At 38.7% G+C, this 20,044-nt stretch overlaps 1 protein-coding gene across 2 annotated transcripts in view; it reads left to right on the forward strand.

The window, feature by feature from the left end:
- Positions 1-12,306: 12,306 nt before the first annotated feature.
- Positions 12,307-20,044, forward strand: part of SEL1L (SEL1L adaptor subunit of SYVN1 ubiquitin ligase) — a 39,980-nt gene continuing 32,242 nt past the window's right edge. Inside the window, exon 1 of one of the 2 annotated variants that reach the window (XM_034418268.3) lies at positions 12,307-12,560. In XM_034418268.3, coding sequence (XP_034274159.2) covers positions 12,458-12,560 — 103 coding nt within the window. In that variant the 5' untranslated portion in view covers positions 12,307-12,457. The remainder of the gene's footprint in view (positions 12,561-20,044) is intronic. The other variant, XM_034418269.3, reaches the window with a different exon arrangement.

Raw genomic sequence — 20,044 nt, forward strand, 5'->3', positions numbered from 1 at the left:
GAAGGTAAGCAGTTGAGTTTCTAAATGCTCCATTTTCAGCTCTGCGCGCCAGTGCCTTAGGCACATGCACGAGCAAAGCGCATGCTCATCGAACCGGTTGTTAAACTGGCAGCATCCCACCACTGCCCTTCCCCCAAAAAGGAGGAAGAAAGCTATATCATCCCACGAAAGCTACCTAATGGCAAAACCATTCTTTTTTTTTTTTTTGTAAAATTTATTGGCTGCCCATCTTACCACAGAGTAACTCTGAGCAGCTTACAATCATGTATATGCATATGCATGTTTATATGTATACGAATCATAAGTTAATACCAACCACTAAAATCCAATTAAAAATGGAGAGTAGGGGCAGAAGGGGGAGTTGGGAAATTTTAAAAAATTAACATTTTTAGTACAGTTAAAATCCTTCTGAGAACTGTGGCAAACACATACATAGGGCATAACCTGATATCACTGCTTCATAGGTTATGGCCAGTGGTATTTAAATATCAGATCAGTTAGTTCTCAGGGGCATCATCTAAAAGTTCTCACAAAGAGATGACTTTTTTCCTTATCTAGAAGATTATTATATACCATACTAGTATCCATTTGAAGTACTTTTACTGAAGTATTTAAAGTTATCTAAAACAAAAATGATCCTTCATGTCAATATTTCTCAACAATAAAAATTATTAGACTGTAAATAATTTCTATAATCCATGTCCATTGGCCATACAAAGAACAATTGAGAGATGTAGTTCAAAACATCTGGAGGCTACTATGTTGGAGAAGTCTCCCTTAAACTAACAAATTTTTATATTTTTAATAGATTTTGTTTCTGCAGTTATTTGTTATTCCCACCATCTTTTCACCACTTCAATCAGGGTTAGGGAGCAACACCAATAGTCAAGGTAGGGTAGAATCATCTGGGATTCTTGTAAGCCCAGAATGCAACTCTTAGATGATTTGTATAATAATTCTTTCTACATTTAGTATGGGAAGTCTATGAGGACCAAGAACAATTCCCTGAGCAAGAACAATTCTCACTTTAAAAGATAGATAAAAACATACCAACAAAAAACACTTCAACTATTATCATTAAATATGTTTATCTCACATTTCTGAGAGAATTCTTAAGGCAGTAATTAAAGAGTAAAATTGTACCCTTAAATCCTTTTAAAATGTCCCTAACATTAAGGTATCACAATTAGTCCAATTATCCTTTTAAAAGTCCATTTTCAAGCAAAGTTGGACAATTGAGTTGGCCAGCCATATAATCATTTCAATAATAAATACATTTGTTTTAAAAAAAAAATGATATCCATTGGCTGATTTTTCAGAGTTGAAGTCCCAACATGTATAGAGGATATATACAGCTGTCAAAAAATAATTCTCTCAAGTTTTAAGTTTGGAGTTTCATTGTTTTAGTTTGGTTTTGTTTTTCAAAAAAATCCTCATTAAACTGAAAGCATGGGACAATAAATGAAGCTTGTACAACGGTCTTTCAAGCATTTCAGCTGTTAAACTCCAACAGTTTTCAATTAATAGGAAAGAATGTCACCGTTAATGTTGGAGTGCCATCTAGTGGGAATGGCTCATTGAAGTAACCATGCTTCATAGGAATGCTTTCAAAATGAATTAAAAAGTTATTTTTAGAGCTGTGCCATGCCTGAATGTAAGATTCCTTGGAAAATAAAAAATGATGAAATGTTACAGTCCAGTGCTTTGCTTGGAAGTCCACCAATTTTCTGAAAAAACCCTCAAGTTAAACAGGTGTGGGTAGGAATGTCCTACATTCCATTTAGCATGAACTGACAAATAGCATTTTGATAAATTTTGTTTTGTAGCTGATCACATGTCCAAAATTTGTGAATTGCTGGTACAACTCTCTAGCAATCAACTGTCCACTACAGTGGTGGGTTGCTCCCAATTCTGTCCGCCCACCCAGCACGTCACCACTGGTGATCAGCGCCTGTGCAGAAGCTTCTGTGCATGCGCAGAAGAGCGTGCATGTGATCCCACTGCGAACCGGTAGTAAAGGTAAGTAAAACCCACCCCGGTCCACTATATCAAAAAAAAAAAAAAAAGTGTAGGAAATCCCACACTACATTTTATTAGATTCACATCTGATCAACATACGAAAGACTTATGGACGGGAATATGTATATGTATGAATAATTGTTTGTTGGAACATAGCTGTGCATTGCAAAGAACAGGAAGTTGCTGCTCCAAGTGCTACGGTAAAGCGCAACATACATTTTCAGAGCTAGAGAGAAGCAATCATTTGTTGTCCCTGACAATTACGGTAGATGTTACCCGATACCAGTTTTACATATTATTAGCTATGCATTCAGCCACACTGCAAATCTCATGGTTTAACTATGTTGGACTAAGTTTTTAATTTTCTTGCTTTCTCTTTTTCTTCTTCTTCTTTTTAAAGTAACATTTCCTGATAAACAGTGCTTGGAGGACTCAAAAAAATTCTCAAACTTTTGTATTATTTTGCTTGGCCTTAAGCATTGCCAGGTCAATGTATGAATTATTCCCAACTTTGCCATGGTTATTTTAAAAAATAAATCCTGATAAAATGCATGATAGAAATTGAACTAGTCTGTAGTCTAAAGAGAAGGGAGTACTTGACATGACGCATAAAAGTCTTGCAATCTTTACCTGCGGAGTACCATCTATACTTATTATAGCAAAACCAGAAACAACTTTATGGCACATTGAAATATATTTTGAACATGAAATATATTTGTAAAATAGTTAAATGGAGTACTTTCAGCTAGGAAAGTTTATGCATTAAATGCGTAAAGCATCTCAAATTATAAGAATCTCTGTTGTTTTATAAGCCACCTCCACTATAAAGCACATGTATTTAACATAGCATTTTGTAGGTTGAATTGTTCTACGTGTACAAAAACATTTCTTGGACAAAGATTCTGACCTAAACATTGATTAGTTTTTTCTAGGGTTTTGTTCAATCCTGAACAAACTGATTTTATTAAAACAGCTGAGAATTAATTCATTCTCAACTTAGTCCAAAACAAATTCTTCATAACCAGTTCTACAGCCTTATCACCAACCTTTGATGTCTTTGGCAACCTGCCAAAGGCTTTTCTTGGCAAAAACCCCACAAAGTTCAAAAGACATTGACAAGAAGCACTGGAATCAACGTTGCTTTTCTACAAATAACTCAATGGCTAATGACTGCTCTTTTAAGCCTTATGGGAGTGGTCAATTATCTTCTGGCCTTACTCCTGAGTCATTCTTTTTGCTTCAGCTGCTCTTGCCTTCTGGCAGCTCTTCGCATGTGTGCACTAGGAACAGGCTCCTCCTGTTCCTCTGCCTCTCTTCTGTCCAGCTCTGGAGGCTCCGGAGTCCACGCATTGCTCCCAGATGGCCCTGGCCCCATCTCTACCTCCAATGCAGAGCCCTCGTCCGGGCTTTCCCCTGACTCCAGGACTGGCCCATTGTCCTCCCCAGCCTCCTCACCGTCTGACTCCACTGCCAGGTCCGCAGGCTACTGGCGGACCACAACACCTCACTAATTACAACCAGAAGAAAGTAAGCTCACATAGAAAAAAAGCAGAAGGAAGTGACCCAAGATTGATATTTTCTTAGCAAAGTGACAAAATGGGAACAAAGAATAAATCTTTGATTCCTTATTTATAGCTCATTGTCCATTTGAGACAGTAAGTCATGAACTTCTGGAAAGTCAATGTGTTGGATTCACATTTTCAATGTAGCAGTTTAGTTTTTTGCTCAGTAGATATACTGTATACTGGAGGTAAAAAGGTAAAGGTTCCCCTTGCACATATGTGCTAGTCATTCCCGACTCTATGGGGAGGTGCTCATTTCCGTTTCAAAGGCGAAGAGCCAGCACTGTCCAAAGACATCTCCATGGTCATGTGCCTGGTATGACTAACGCCAAAGGCACACGGAACGCTGTTATCTTCCCACCAAAGGTGGTCCCTATTTTTCTACTTGCATTTTTTACATGCTTTCGAACTGCTAGGTTGGCAGAAGCTGGGACAAGTAACGGCAGCTCACCCCATTACACTTACACTTACACTACTCTAGGGATTCAAACCACTGAACTGCCAACCTTTCGATCGGCAAGCTCAGCATCTTAGCCACTGAGCCACCGTATCCCTTAGATACTGGAGGTAAACTGTTTTTAAAAACAAATGTTCTACGTTTCAGTTTCCATAACTAGCAAGATGAATAAAGTCCATATTTTAAAAAAAATATTTTGACAATGAGAAATTACAGCTAAGTTTTTGTTGTTTTATATATATATGGACATTCCCAGTTTATTATATCTTATACAAGTGATAACTACTGAAACTCCATTTCTTTACATCGAATGATAGACAAACTTTATTATATAAATCCTATTTATTGTTTTAAAAACAAGGAAAACATGCAGCAAATCTCATATAATCAGGTCTCGAACAAAAAGTTACTATTGTAATAGTATAGTATAGTGTACAGTATTAGTGTTAGTGTTAGTGTTAGTGTTAGTGTTGGATAGGATAGGATAGGATAGGATAGGATAGGATAGGATAGGATAGGATAGGATAGGATAGACTTGATGATATCTAAGGGCCATTCTAACTCTATGATTCTGTTGACAAGAATGCTTTGTCAATTCCTTATGTTATTGAACAACATATTCATATGCCTTAAGTATATAAACAGGAGTAATCTTGCCACTGTGTTTTCTTATGCACAATACTCAGGGTTATAATCATTCATGACAAATGTTCAATTAAATTGATCATGTTAATCTAAATGTCCAATTAAATTATTTAGGAAATGTATATGGCTGCCCACTCACTCACAGTGACTCTGGGTGGCTTACAAGCAGTAAAACACAGTATAAAAATAAAAAATAACCCCCTACCCCAGGCGACAACACAGAGTCAGATAAGCCACTTGATGGGTTCCAACCCACTCTGGGTTCCCAGGCCCACTGGCAAAAACCAAGTTTTCAGGGCCTTATGGAAGAGTGTCAAAGTGGGGGCCAGTCTAATTTCTGTAGGGATGATATTCCAAAAGGAGGGAGTTACCAATTAGGTTTCCAATTTTATCACATCCTTGTATTTGCTCCAATACTCAACATGGAGTTCCAACTAATCTTGCTTTCCTGATAACTGTTTCTGTGTAATACATGCTTACTACGGTATTAATCTAACCTAAACATAGTACCTCAAACTGTATTTTATGAAGCAATCCTAAAATTTCTCTCCTTTCCAGGGATGAAATCTATTCTTAGCATAATTAACATCAAAGAGATCCATGTTAATTATCCATACAGTCTTATGCTTAAGCATTAACTGACTTCTCTTTCTGGGCTGACTCCAAAGGTTGAAATTGCGTTTAAACCATTTTTAAGCTATGAATTTAGTTTTAAATAAAATTACAGTTAAAAGATGTTGCTGGAGTTGGGAAAAGTTATTAACAGAGAAAATTACTGCTCTGCTCTGTGCTGGAGAGTTAATGAGATGGGAAAAAATTTGAGCATTTAATGGTAAGGGCTTTCATCCATTAGGAAGACAGTGTTAAGTCCTGAATATATTTTAATGAATTAGTTGGAATACAAGAATTAATTGTCACAGCTTGAATCAAGAAAAGATTTACCTTGTGCTTTTATGCTAAACAATTAAGTTACTTTCTTGTTAAATTGCACAATTTTAAGACAGCATCTTCAAGATATGTTGACTGCAAGTCCCATCATCCACATCCAACACCATATATTGGTGCCATGGTGCAAAACATGGAGAGAAAAGCAGGGTACTCAATCAAGGTCATAGAGCAACCTTGTGGGTAGCACATATTGTGATTTAGTCACTTAAATATGAAGGTTTCCTAATTATTATTTGGCCAACATTATTTTAGTCTAAATTTCCTTTTTTGTAACTCAGCACCATCCAAGTAAATCAGGATTGCAACTTTCAGAATTCCAGAAGAGACAGGGAGTATTGATCCATTGTTGTTGTTAGTTGCGAAGTTGTGTCCAACCCATCACGACCCCATAGACAACATTCCTCCACGCCTTCCTGTCCTCTACCATCCTCTGGAGTCCATTTAAACTCACGCCTACTGCTTCAGTGACTCCATCCAGCCACCTCATTCTCTGCCATCCCATTCTTCTTTTGCCCTCAATCATTCCCAGCATGAGGCTCTTCTCCAGTGAGTCCTTCCTTCTCATTAGGTGGCCAAAGTATTTGAGTTTCATCTTCAGGATCTGGCCTTCTAAAGAGCAGTCAGGGTTGATCTCCCCTAGGGCTGACTGGTTTGATCGCCTTGCAGAATTGATCCAAAGACACCCACAAATAAAGTAGAAATTCCCACTGCTTTGAGAAAACGCTCTTATAATATTGGTGCTCAATTATGCATTCCAAAAACAAAGAAACTAGAAGAACAAGGTAGACAATATAAACAGCATCTTTTTTCAGCAGGCAAATGTTTTTAGTCAGAATAAAATGGGTGGGGGGGGGAAATTAGATACAGACCCATAGATTACAATGATAAAGATTATTCTTTACATATGTAAGATCTTCCCCGTCACACTGCTTCATTTAAAAAGGCTGTTAAGAAATTCACTGATTTTTCTGAGCTACTTAATTTAACCCTAGTTATGAATAAATTTTAGGTATGGTGGGTATTAATTTCTCTCAATTTAATATGCACAGTTTTATAGGAATCCAGTCTATTTGAAAGCACAATGCATTAGCTACAAAAGGCCTTGCTACATTTTTCAATAAATATTCTATCTTGTTCTATGTAGCTTAATTGCTGTTTATTTTTTTCCCCATAGTGATAATTTTCCATTTAAAAAGCATTTCCATTATATGTAATCTGGAGATTTGCCTACTATGCATCAATTTACTGAATACAATGTTATTCCTTAGCCATGAAAGCCAGCTGGGTGATCTGGGGCCAGTTAGTCTCTCTCAGTCCAATCCACCTCAAATTAATTAATTAAATCTTATCAATCTAACAGAAAGCAAAAGCTTGTTTAAAAGTCAGCATAATAATGATCAGAGAAAATACAGAAAACTAAACTGGATATCAGATTTTGAAATCACCAATGCCCAGGCTGCAAGTCAATACAGGTACAGTACAGTCCTTGAATTAAACAGTTTGTTTAGTGACCATTCAAAGTTACAACGGCACTGAAAATAGTGAGTTACGATCATTTTTCACACTTATGACAACTGTGGCATCTCCCCGGTCAAGTGATCAAAATTCAAATGCTTGGCAGCTGACTCGTATGACCGTTTCAGTGCCCCAGGGTCCTGTGATCACCTTTTGTGACCCTCTGACAAGTAAAATCAATGGGAAAACCAAATTCACTTAACAACCATGTTACTAACTTAACATATGCAGTGATTCACTTAACAACTGTGGCAAGCAAGGTCGTAAAATGGGACAAAACTCACTTAACAAATGCTTTGCTTAGACACAGAAATGTTGGGCTCAATTGTGGTCGTAAATCAAGGACTGTACAACAGAGTGTGCATGCCATTGCCTCCCCTTTTTTGCAGGCTTCAGAAGCTTTCAGAAGCTTTCATGATACTATTAAACTCTCACAGCAAAATTGCAATATACTGGGAATTGTTTTCTTTCCCTGCCCACTCTTGGAGACTGAATAGTATTATTTTTACCTTCCCCTCTAATAAAGCAGATCACAAATTTCAATCTCATATATCTTGGTAACATCCTACATCAACCCTATGCCATCTATGGCTGTCAGAGATGGAAATCAAGAAAATAACAGAAATGCAATCTCTAGCCAGGGAAAAAAAACATCATTGCAATTACATAGGAATAATCTACATGCTGTCAACCCTGAAGTGAACCTGGCTGAGGCCATCTTGGAAGCTTCAGTGTTGCCACATAACAGAGGGAGAAGGGAAAATAGGTGGGATTAGATGGGATTTTATAGTGAAAACAATAAAGTTTTTTCCTGTGGGAACCAAGGACATTCTCACAGGTGGCTGGCCAGAGGAGGAGTGAAGTAACCCAGCAACTGGATTGCATCGCATGACCAGTGATTTGGGGGAAAGTGGAAACTTTTACTTTTTAATTAGGTGAAAGCCACAGGAACTTTAGAGTCAGCTTTCACCAGTTGCGCCAATAAGATTTTTAGAATAAACTGTTCTTTGAGGAACTTGCCTACCTCCGAGTTCTCCTTTCTATGGGTACCACTCCAAGCCTCATTGTGGAGGGGGTGGTATGTTTCCTGAGATGGATGAGTAAAGAATTCCAAGAACATATATTCCCAGCAGGATCACCCGAGGTATGAAGGTCATCCCAGCTGCCCAGCTAAAGCAAACAGGCATCTACATTGGGACAGCAGCAAAACAGGAAGGTGCTGGAGGTGGATAATTACTTTAGTAACAAAGGTAGAAACATTGATTCATATTGTGAGGAGAAAACAATGATAAACTGCTCTAGTATTTTACTGAGAAAACCTGAAAGATTGACAATATAAAATGACAGATACTACATGACAAAGGAGATGCCAGAAGTTCAATAGAAATGGCTGACAACAAGAGGCATTATTGCAGATGCACATTAGATAAGAAAATCAAAGAGTACAAAAAAAAAATCAATACAGTATATGTTTAACTCATTTTGAAAATCTTTCAATTGTGTTATCAAGCTGAACAACGCCTTTAGACAAACGGAAATACAAGAACATCTCATTGTCCTCATGAGAAACCTATACCTATCTCTGCAAGCTTTAATAATGAAAATCCAGAACAATAAAATAATTGGGACTAAAATTTAAATGCACAGAAGACCAAACTACCTAAATATGTTGTATTTAGCTGTATTACTTTCAACTGTCCTTAGTATTTCATAGGCCGGAAAAATTTTGTTCAATTATATTGAGATTTATACAGCTTTCTTTCTAGGGCAGGGGTGTCAAACTCAAGGGCCAGGGGAAGGATCTGGTCTGCGAGCTGCCCTGGCCCATGGTGCCTCTGCCAGCAACAATGGAGGCTGTCTCAGCCAAAAACTGAGGTCACAAGGGCCACACACGCCCCCCCCCCCCACACACACACTGTTTTTGCTGGCAGAGGGTTGGAGGCCGTCACAGCCAAAAATGGAGCTTGGGAGCCCGTTTTCACTGGCAGTGTGCTCGGGCCGCCACAGGCGCCCCTGACATGAGTGATGTCGAGCTGGCCACACACACCCTGGCCACGCCCCCACCCCACCCCTTCAAGGTCAAACATAACCCTGATGCGGCCCTCAATGAAATCGAGTTTGACACCCCTGTTCTCGGTTATTTAGAAAGAGTTTAAGAGTTATTCGGTTTTATTGTCATTGAGTGGAAAAAATTTAGCATGTGATAGGAACTAGTCACACCTATTCAACATCCTCAGAATATTCAGATATGCCAGTACAATAAACTGCTTACTACCAGAGTGAAAGGAAATCCGGTACATCAAGATAAACATTTAACATAGACAGTTTTTTTCAAAAAGGCAGTGAGATATTAATTTATAAATTAACAAAAAAAGACAGGTTTCCCAGCAAGAAAATGTAATGCTGAGAAAAGTAATTCTTACTTTTACTGGTTAATTTAGGAATATTGATCACCAATCATGTTAGGAATATTGACCATGTGTGGTTTTCTTAACTACTGTATTTTTCGGTCTATAAGACACACTCTCCCCCCAAAAAAGTGTGTCTGTGCATCCTATAGAGCGAATGTTGCTGAAGCCCCACCCACCTGCCAGCCCCCACCCTTCAGCTTCTGCCTCCCAGCAATTTCCCTCCTTGCAGCAAACAGCAAACAGCCTAGTCAGCTTCAGCACACCCTGATTTAGCATGAACAGCTGATTGGCGGTTGGATTGGCCTCCTGGGATACCGCTGATCAGCTGTTACAGGCTGCGGGGATTGCCGCTGCCCATCACCGCTGTCTTCACCCATTGCCATCGCTGCCTATCGCTGCCTCCACGCATCCCATTTTCGGTCTCTGCACTCCCCATTTTTGGCCTCCACACATTCTGTTTTTGGCCTCTTGTACCTATTAAACTTCTGGACACAATGGGGCTGTAGTTTCCAGCAGGATTCTGCCCGTTTATCTCCTTTCTTGTGTGTCCCTATAAACCAGGGATTGTCAGATAGATTGATACTTTCAGAGCAATCACCATTTCCTGTCTCAGTTCAGTCTTCTCTCTTCTGTAATTTTAGTAGTTCCTGCAGGTTTCTAGCAACAGGTAGAATTAACTTTCTATCATTATGCCATTTTCTAAATGAAGCTTGATCTTTTTCTTTTATGCAAGTGTAGGAAGTTAGCACTCACCCCTTTCCTAGAGGAATGAAATATTTTGGGAAATATTAAAAAGGCAGAATATTATGTTTCCCTGGATGAGAAATGGAGAAGCATGTTTTAAAGATGAAGTAGCTCCCATCTTCCGGCCCCCATCCTTTGTCAATGGACCAGAGGCAGAAACTCAGTCTTTGTCAATGGATCATCATCTGCAACACAATAGGACCCATCTAACAACAGAAACTAACACAATAGGACCCATCTAGCAACAGAAACTCACCACCTGGCACCTGGGAAAATTACATCAGCCAGCAAGGCTAGCTAAAACCCCACCCCCTGGGAGTGTGACAACCAATCAGGATACTCTTTCTGGGCCCCAGGAAGTTCAAAGCCAGAGAGGGCATAAAACCCGGGGACTCACTGTGTCTCGCCCCTTTTCTGTTCAGGAACTCAAACCATGTGATCCTGTCCACCATTAAATCATCTTTCCAAGCAGTCTCCATGTTTTCAGTGTCTTTTTCCCCACTTGGAGCTGAACCCAGAAGGATATTTCTTCTAACACAAGCTACAGACTCAAGAATATTTTTTTCAAATAAAGTTTCATAACTTCAATATTTCTCCCTCAGGGCATTCTTTCTACTACACGAAACCATCAGCTTTCCATAGCAGAAAAAGCTGCAGGTTAAAGAAGCTTCTTGTAAATAAGCAGGAAATGGGGGAAAAAATAACCTTTTAAAAAAATATGCAATGCACTTCTTTCCTCTAATCAAAGTACTTCCCAATGGGAAATGATGTATAATGAATGTACCACTCCCGAACCTGCAACAGATCTTTTCAAAAACGCTGCTGGTTTGCTTATATAGGAAGGCAGGATGTAAATAAATTTACAAAACATAATAAATACTTTATTGGCCATATGTACTTACACACACAAGGAATCTGTTTATAATATAGTTATCTTTTCTTTTATGTACACTGAGAGCATATGCACTAAGACAAATTCCTTGTGTGTCCAATCACACTTGGCCAATAAAGAATTCTATTCTATTCTATTCTATTCTATTCTATTCTATTCTATTCTATTCTATTCTATTCTATTCTATTCTATTCTATTCTATTCTGTATTAGCGATATAAATGTCTGCAGAGTAATTATTCCGTCTTCCCCCACTATTGCAAGCAGGATGGGATGTCGTTCATAGGTTTTAGTTCTCTATTGCCGAAATTAAGGTGGGGAGGGGGAAGGAAAATTACACTCTGCGACACACGGTTATGCTAAAATCTGGGATATTTCTGGGGAGGTTGTGCGTGCCAGAAAATCATGTTGAAAGAAATCAGAAATTCTTGCTCGTCGTTACAATGTACAATTGGTTCGCATTGTGAGCAACGTTATTCCTTGAGGCGGATCCTTGACATCAAAAGGTCTGAATTGGATTTAATTCCTTTTTGCAATGTCTCCTGGTCTTTGTAGTCCTTTTGGCCGACTTCTCGGTAGATCAGAGGTCTTCAAACCTGGCAGCTTTAAGACTTGTGGACTTCAACTCCCAGAATTCTCCAGCCAGCTATGCTATGCTGTGCTATGAGAATTCTGGGAGTTGAAGTCCACAAGTCCTAAAGCTGCCAGGTTTGAAGACCTCTGCGGTAGATACATATTACATTGGTCGCCCAGTGGGGAATTCTGGGATTCCGCACATCTTTAAAAATTCCTGCGGTTGAAAACAACACTGATCTATCCCGAAGTGTCGATCTCTTTCACCTGCAGAATAAAACGTTTTAAATTCCAACGGACTCCCACGTGCGGGAATCCCGCAAGGAAGACCGATAACCCTCCGATCTCCTCTCCACTTCCCTTCCTTCCGCGTTTGTAATTCTCCGATAACCCAGAGCTCAGAAGTGTCTTAATTGGCCGCCCCGCCTCCTCCGGCGTTGGATTGGCCGCCAGAATGACATTGACGCGTCGCTCCGCCATTGGCATCGGGCTCTTACGGGCCAATTCAGAGAGGCCATGTCAGAAAACGCGCGAACCAATGAAAACGCGCCGTCTCCAGCGTCGAGCAGCTATTGGAAGAGCCGCAGGGGATGCCCTGATTGGCCGTCGGGCGGCTGTGGGGCGGGGAGCAGGCGGCAGCTCTCCGGGTTTTCTCGGAGTGCCGCGGCGGAGTCGCTTTCGTCTTCGGCGGGATGGGTGTTTTCTCGCGGGCCGCGCCGCGGTGGTTCCTGGCACGGGCGGCGGTGGGGTTGCCGCTGTTGCTGTTGCTGGCGTCCATCAGCTTGGCGGCTGCTGGTCAGTACGGGCGCTTCCGGTGGGCCTTGCTTAGTGGACGGGGTGCCGAGTGTGGGAGGGGGGAGACCCTGATTGAGAGGGCGGCGGCGGCGGCGGCGGCAGCCGGGTGGAGGGTGGGGATGGGGGGTGAAGCCAAAGGCCGAAAGCCGGTAAAGGTAAGAGAGGCCAGTCGAAAACCGGATCAAGTGCGTTGGAATAAATAGTTGCTTTTAGTGTTCCTTTCTCGCCAACCTCGCAGATTAGCCTCTCTTTCAGCTTTGACGTTTAGCATTTGCAACCCTTCACTCCAATACTGCCGCTAATTTTATTTTATGTTATTTATATGTCGCTTTTGTTGTGTGTTTTTTTTATATTATTATTATTATAAATAATTCAAGGCGGCGAACAACCAATTAATCCAGGGAGGAGAAATCTTTTAGCACGGGCCCCTTTGTGTTGAAAGGCACTTGCTCTGCAATGAATGTATATGGAAAGCTAAGACTCTGGGGGTTACCCCAGGGCAGAAAAGAGGTGATCCCCCCACCCAAACACACTTGTTGTAAGGCCCCTAGCAACTTTTTCTAGAGCACAGCATGGAATGATCTGCTAAACGAGGAATGGAAAGGTGTGTTTGTTAAGCGCTTTACTAAATGTTGCTAAAGGTTTTGACTCTTCCCCCCCCCCATAATATGGTTATTGTATATACTGTACAAGTCTGTATAAATATCCAGACAAGTGCATATATAATAGGTATTTGGCACTTATTTGTTATATTTATATCCCATCTTTCCTATAAAAGCTCAAGGCGGTGACTATGATTTCCTTTTGACCATGCAAGCTTGTAAATATGATCTATGTCTGCAGCTGAAGCCATTAATGCACATTAAAACGCACTGTACCAGACATGTTGTCATATTTTGCTCATAAGGTACACATTTGTCTTTTTGCATCAGGAAAGCTGTTTCTTGATAACAATTTTTCCCCCTGAGGAATGCTAATTTATTGTAATATGTTATATTAACAAAATTTCAAAAGCTTCTACCAAATAGTTACTGATTATTATATTATATTATATTATTACAAAATAAACTTAGAAAGAAAGAAATAGAGAAAAAGAAAAAGTGGGGAAAGAAGAAACATAACTTCCAATCTTCATCACAATAATAAACATGCCCTCGTCACCTCCCGTCTGGACTATTGTAACGCTCTTACATGGGGCTCCCCTTGAGGAGCACTCGGAGGCTCCAAGTGGCGCAGAGTGCGGCCGCGCGGGTGGTGATGGGAGCGACATGGCGCTCCCATGTAACGCCTCTCCTGCGCGAGCTGCACTGGCTCCCAGTGGTCTTCCGAGTGCGCTTCAAGGTCCTGGTTATCACCTTCAGAGCGCTCCATGGCTTAGGACCTGGCTATTTACGGGACCGCCTGCTGCCACCAATAGCCTCCCACCGACCAGTACGCTCCCATAGAGAGGGGCTCCTCCGGGTGCCGTCGGCCAAACAATGTCGACTGGCGACCCCCAGGGGGAGAGCCTTCTCTGTGGGGGCATCTGGAACGAGCTCCCCCCGGAGATACGGAGGATTCCGGATCTGCGTACCTTCCGTCGCGCGCTTAAGACGTTTTTATTCCATCAAGCTGGCCTGACCTAAACTTTTCCTCTTTTTAAATGGAATTTTAAATTTGGTTTTAATTTATTGGGGTTTTAAAATGTCTCAGCCAAATTTATTTAATTAGTTTTATCTCTATTTTAAATTTTGTATCTATATGTTTTATTTATGGCTGTTCACCACCCTGAGTCCTTCGGGAGTAGGGCGGTATACAAATTTAAACTATATAATTTAAACTATATAAACAAATTTGATATCTCTTTGCCTTCCTATAAGATTACAAAGACAATTTTTTTCCACAAAAGCTGTTTATTTAATTATTTCCAAAATCTTAAAGTAACAGTCTCAATTTTCCAAATTTGCCGGGACCTTTAATTTATAACTTAGATCAAAATCTATTTAACTTTTCCTGTTTATTTCCTATATTTTAAGTTTTTAAACTTATGGCTAAATTTTCTTCTGTTCAAAAATGACTGTAAACTCATCAGGTGGCTTTTCAGTTCTCTAATAGCCTTAAGATAGTTAAATAAGCAGTCACTTCTGAAAGTGACTAGAAATAAAAAAGAATAGAATAGAATTCTTTATTGGCCAAGTGTGATTGGACACGCAAGGAATTTGTCTCAGTGTACATAAAAGAAAACATACATTCGTAAGAATCATAAGGTACAACACTTAATGATAGTCATAGAGTACAAATAATCAAATCATATTAGGAAACAGTCAATATAAATCGTAAGGATACCAGCAACAAGGTTACAATCATACAGTCATAAGCGGGAGGAGATGGCTGATAGGAACGATGAGAAGATTAATAGTAGTGCAGACTTAGTAAGTGAGGTTAGCAAAATTAGTGTCCTTTAAAAGATTCCATGGTGGCTGTGAGCATGATGGTTGATCCCTTCCTCTCCTGATACTCCAACCTGTGGGAGACTGCTATCCTGCTGTCTTCTCCTGAGGAGCATCCATCCTGGGTTACATGTGGTTAAGCTCCTATCATTTCCTTGTCCTTGATGGTTCTTCAGTAGTCTAGCTTTTTCAAAGACTGTTTAGTTTGCCATATCTCCCCAAGCCTTTTCTTGATATTTCTCTACTCTAGAAATCTATATTTATTGTCTGGCTAGCCAGAATGCTCTGAAAAGCACAAGATGCCAGATGGTGGTGCTTATTGTTTGTGTGAAATAATGTGAGCTCATTTCTGCAGAAGGGGATAGGAAGAAGTTGAAGAATATAAATGAACGAAATAAATTTAGCAATGAAGTAAGTTAATAACTGATAGCAGATAGGGAGGTTCATGGCATTAATGGGTGGGTAGTAGTTTTTCACTGCCTTGAATGCCTGAGAAAGTTGATTGTCATATATAAAAAGAAAAGCAGTGGAGACTGATAACTGACATAGTTACATTATTATTCCCAAGAATGCCTGGAGAGAGGAATGGTACAAGGTACCTTCTTGTGGACTGACCATTAGTGATCCCTCTACCAAACCACCTGATTTCGACCTGCCTCACTTTGGTCGAAATTGAACAGAATTAGATGTGATACTGGAAGATGTGCCATGGCCCTGTATCAGTGGGAATGGGAAGATTCCCACTGATAAAGCAATTGTGGTGCTGATATGCAAACTATTCAACATATTGTGCCCATGAAGTGTGCTCTCTGGTTCCTTAGATCTACATGAAGCAGCACCAGAGGCGATTGCCTGAATAGTTGACATCCAGTTAGGAGGCCACTGCCATATACTCATAGACGTTTTACTTATAATTACATGGACTGTGTATATATGTTACTTCTATTCTGTCATGTTCTCATTGTACTTTAAATAATAACTGAGATAGTAAAGTCAGTTAACGGGTTTGACTGAGAGAGTAAAGCAGATAATTCTACCATTAAAAATTAACTGCCCCACTAGTAAATAAAATATAATTTAATTTTTCGATCAAAATGTTGACTAATTTCTCTCATTCACACCTAAAAACCAAGGTGTTTAGTCAGTTCAAATTCACCCACATAATTTTCAAAACTGTAATAGTATTTCTACATATTACTTAATAAGCGCTGGATGTATAATAACACAAGATTTTTCCTAGCAAAATGGTAGCCTCTCATTTTTAATACTGGTTTATCTCTAGGCATATTTTATATACATTATATACATATTTTATATACAGAATTTCATGCTGTAGTTGTATTATGAATATTTGTCTAGAAATAAGCCCCATTGAATATAACAATTGTTTAACTATTACAGCATACAAAATTTTATCCGAAAAAAGTAAAATCTTTCTTGATGACCTAGCTTTGTCATATTCTTATTGTCTCTTCCACATGTTTAAAAAATAGCTTTGTTATGTTACAAAAGTCTTTCACAGAAAACATAGGCAGACCAATGCCAAGATGAATGCTTTATCATCATTGATAATGACCATTCGAAGTTACAGCAGCATTGTAAAAAGTGACTTATGGCCATTTTTCACAGTTATGACTGTTGCAGCATCCCCATAGTCATGTGATTTACATTCGGATGCTTGACAACTGACTCACATTTATGACGGTTGCAGTGTCCCGGAGTCATGTGTTCTTTTGCGACCTTCTGACAAGCAAAGTCAATGGGGAAACCAGATTCACTTAACCATGTTACTAACGTAAGAACTGCCATGATCTACTTAACAAATGTGGCAACAGAGGTCATAAAATGGGGCAAAACTCACTTAAGAAATTTCTCACTTACCAACATAAATTTTGGACTCAATTGTGGTCGTACATTGAGGGTTATCTGTATTTTGGCTGTTAGGGAAAGTGTACTTTGAGTACTTACTACATCCAAAGGTATGGTTTGATTTGCTTTTGTTTAAATCTAATTGGAAGTGTGTATTTTCCCAGAACTATTTTTTCAGAGTACCCAGCTTTGTGAAGCAAATGAAACAAATATTTCTGAGCTCATGGATATACAGAACTAAAAAATTCCTATTCCAGACTAACTAGAGTCCTGAACATTAGCTTGACTTTAACGCTGGGGATATAATGTTATATTTTGTGATATATGAAGCACTGAAGCATCCTTCTGTTAACTTATTGCCCTGCAGATTTGTAGATTTTAACTTCAGAATTGGCCACATTGCAGAATTTTAAAAGTATAAAAAGATCATACCTCCTCTCCCTCTTAATTAGATTTACTTCTTGCTTTTCCTTTTCTTCTGGAAAGGAAGTGGCCTTTTGGAGCAGGTTGAGATTGTACTCAGCTCAGAGTCAGTCAGTGTATTCCATTGCTGGGAGTAGACTTGAATCCATCCTAGTCCAACATGTTTATTACTATGATACGCCACATTAGCTGAGAAAGGCTCCTCTAAAGTTTGCTGAAAATTATATTCTTGATGGCATGGATCACTTGTCTTTTTATTTCTTTTTTGCTGATTATATAAGTGTTTTTTTCTGCAGTAACTGAACATTATTTGCAATTTCTAGGTTGTTCTTGGATTAATATCCTACCAGATAATTTCTAAAAGTTGTATTACAATTTTTTTGTTTGTTGGTGTGCTTTAATTTAGCTGATGGGTTTGTAGAAATTACTTCGGGTGTCCTGTTTGAACTGTTTCATTATCAGTAGTTTTAGATATTTACCATGAACATAGAGGTGAGATCCCAGTATACAATATATGGAAAGGTCTTTTTGCTTATCTTTCGTTTTGCACTTGCTTTTTTGTTACTTGTTGCACGTCACAACTTTTGTACATGAGAAAGAACATGTGTATAAATAAATGGATTGGGTTATCTGCACAATATACTTTTAATTGGTCACAAAAGATATTGATAAGTCACTTGTGGCACAAGACTTGTTATAGTAACCAGACATCTTAGTCAGGAATACTTGCTCAGCTTGTTATTGAGGAAGTTTGCCCGATCAGAGTCTTCAGTCACTATTAACATCCAACAATGCAATTGAGAAGCCGAGATTATGAAGAAACTCTTAGAGCAAAATAACTAGGAGAACCAAATGGCATCAGTAAAAAGGCCACAAGGAAGCCACATGAAGCCATGTGGCTAAATTGATCCATCTGTAAATATCAGTACATTGCACATAAAATCACTCTTGAAGAATTTCTAATAAAATGAAGAGAATGGATATAGACTTTGGATATAATTTTCCAAGATTCAAGGTCTTGTAAATTGCAGTGTTATTGACTGTAGTTTTATGTTGGAATGGAACCACTCTGAATAACAAGAGTCACGTGTATTCATCTTTTGCAAACTCTGGGTTTTCATATTAGAAAAACAATTTAGTTAATTGATCTGGAATTGTTAATAATCCTTATTTTTTTCTCATGGGAATCAATAATTAGCATGTACTTGTGTTTTTAATATACACTCAGATTAAGCTTTTAAGAAACCAAACCTGAGTGTTTATCCTGACAGGGTTTCTGGTTTTTAAAATCTACTTATTTTTTGTTGAGTCCTTGAAATATAATGAACCTAAGCTAAGACTTCTCTTCTCTCATTTTTTTTTTCCACAAAATCTTTACCAACTGAAAAGGAAAAGACAGCTAAACAAACAGAACCTGTTTTCCTTATGATACATTGCTTTGGAAAGAACATCTTATCTGCTGACAGTCAACAATGTGTTTGCCTGCAACTTAATATAGAGCTTGTTCCTTCAGAGAGATCTTAACATGATGCAATGAGAATGAAATACAGCCAACTTGCTTCACTTTAAAGATACAAATTATTTCAATACATTTATTGGTGTGATAGTTTAATGGGTTTAAATTAAAATAATAGCCTGTTGTACCCACAATACTTAAGTAAACAGAAATCTTGTGATTTATTGTGAAGTTGATCACTAAAAATTTGTCATTGTTATCTATGTTTTTTAATTTGAATTGTTTTCAAGTGAAATCACTTTTTGATATTGATTGCAATATCATGCTAAATATGCTGCTTTTTTCTGAATAAATCAAGTCTATATTACTGGTCTGGAAATTTTATGAAACATTAATTCTTAAAAAGTGATTTCTAATCTGCTTTCTTTATTATATAACATTGCCCAAAATTTATTGTAGATTTTTTTTCTTTTATTTGTAAATTTTGCTGTGTGAAGCTTCAATTAGAAGACCACCTGTCTATGCTCCATTCAGTTCCTTATTTTTGGCTCTTTCCTTGTATCAGTATTTTATTTTCTTATATTAGCTCTGTTTCTTCTAAAGCACTTTTCCTCCTGCCTAAGAATTCTAGCTGATCTAAATTTTTTGAAATAGATATACTGTAAATAGATATACAGTTGCAAGAAAAAGTATGTGAACCCCTTGGGATTATGTGGAGTTTTGCATGAATTGGTCATAAAATGTGCTCTGAACTTCATCTAAGTCACAACAATAGAAAAACACAGTCTGCTTAAAATACTACACAAACATTAGATGTTGCCATGGTTTAATTGAACATAACATGTAAATAATCACAGTGCAGGGAGGAAAAAGTATGTGAGCCCCTAGCCTAATGACTTCTCCAAGAACTAATTGGAGCCAGGAGTGAGCCAACCTTGACTCCAATCAGTGTGATGATATTGGATGTGTTGCTGACGGCTGTCCTGCCCTTTAAAAACACACACCTGTTTTGGGTTTACTGGTTTCAAGAAGCACTGTCTGATGTGAACCATGCCTCGCAGAAAAGAGCTCTCAGAAGACCTACGATCAAGAATTGTTGACTTGCATGAAGCTGGAAAGGGTTACAAAAGTATCTCCAAAAGCCTTGATGTTCATGTGTCCACGGTAAGACAGACTGTCTACAAATGGAGAAAGTTTAGCACTGTTGCTTCTCTCACTAGGCGTAGTCGTCCTGTAAAAATGACTGCAAGAGCGCAGCGCAGAATGCTTCATGAGGTAAAGAAGAATCCTAGAGTGTCAGCTAAAGA

The sequence above is a fragment of the Pantherophis guttatus genome, chromosome 1 (genome assembly GCF_059756535.1).
Source record: "Pantherophis guttatus breed Tessera chromosome 1, ASM5975653v1, whole genome shotgun sequence".
NCBI lineage: Eukaryota > Metazoa > Chordata > Lepidosauria > Squamata > Colubridae > Pantherophis > Pantherophis guttatus.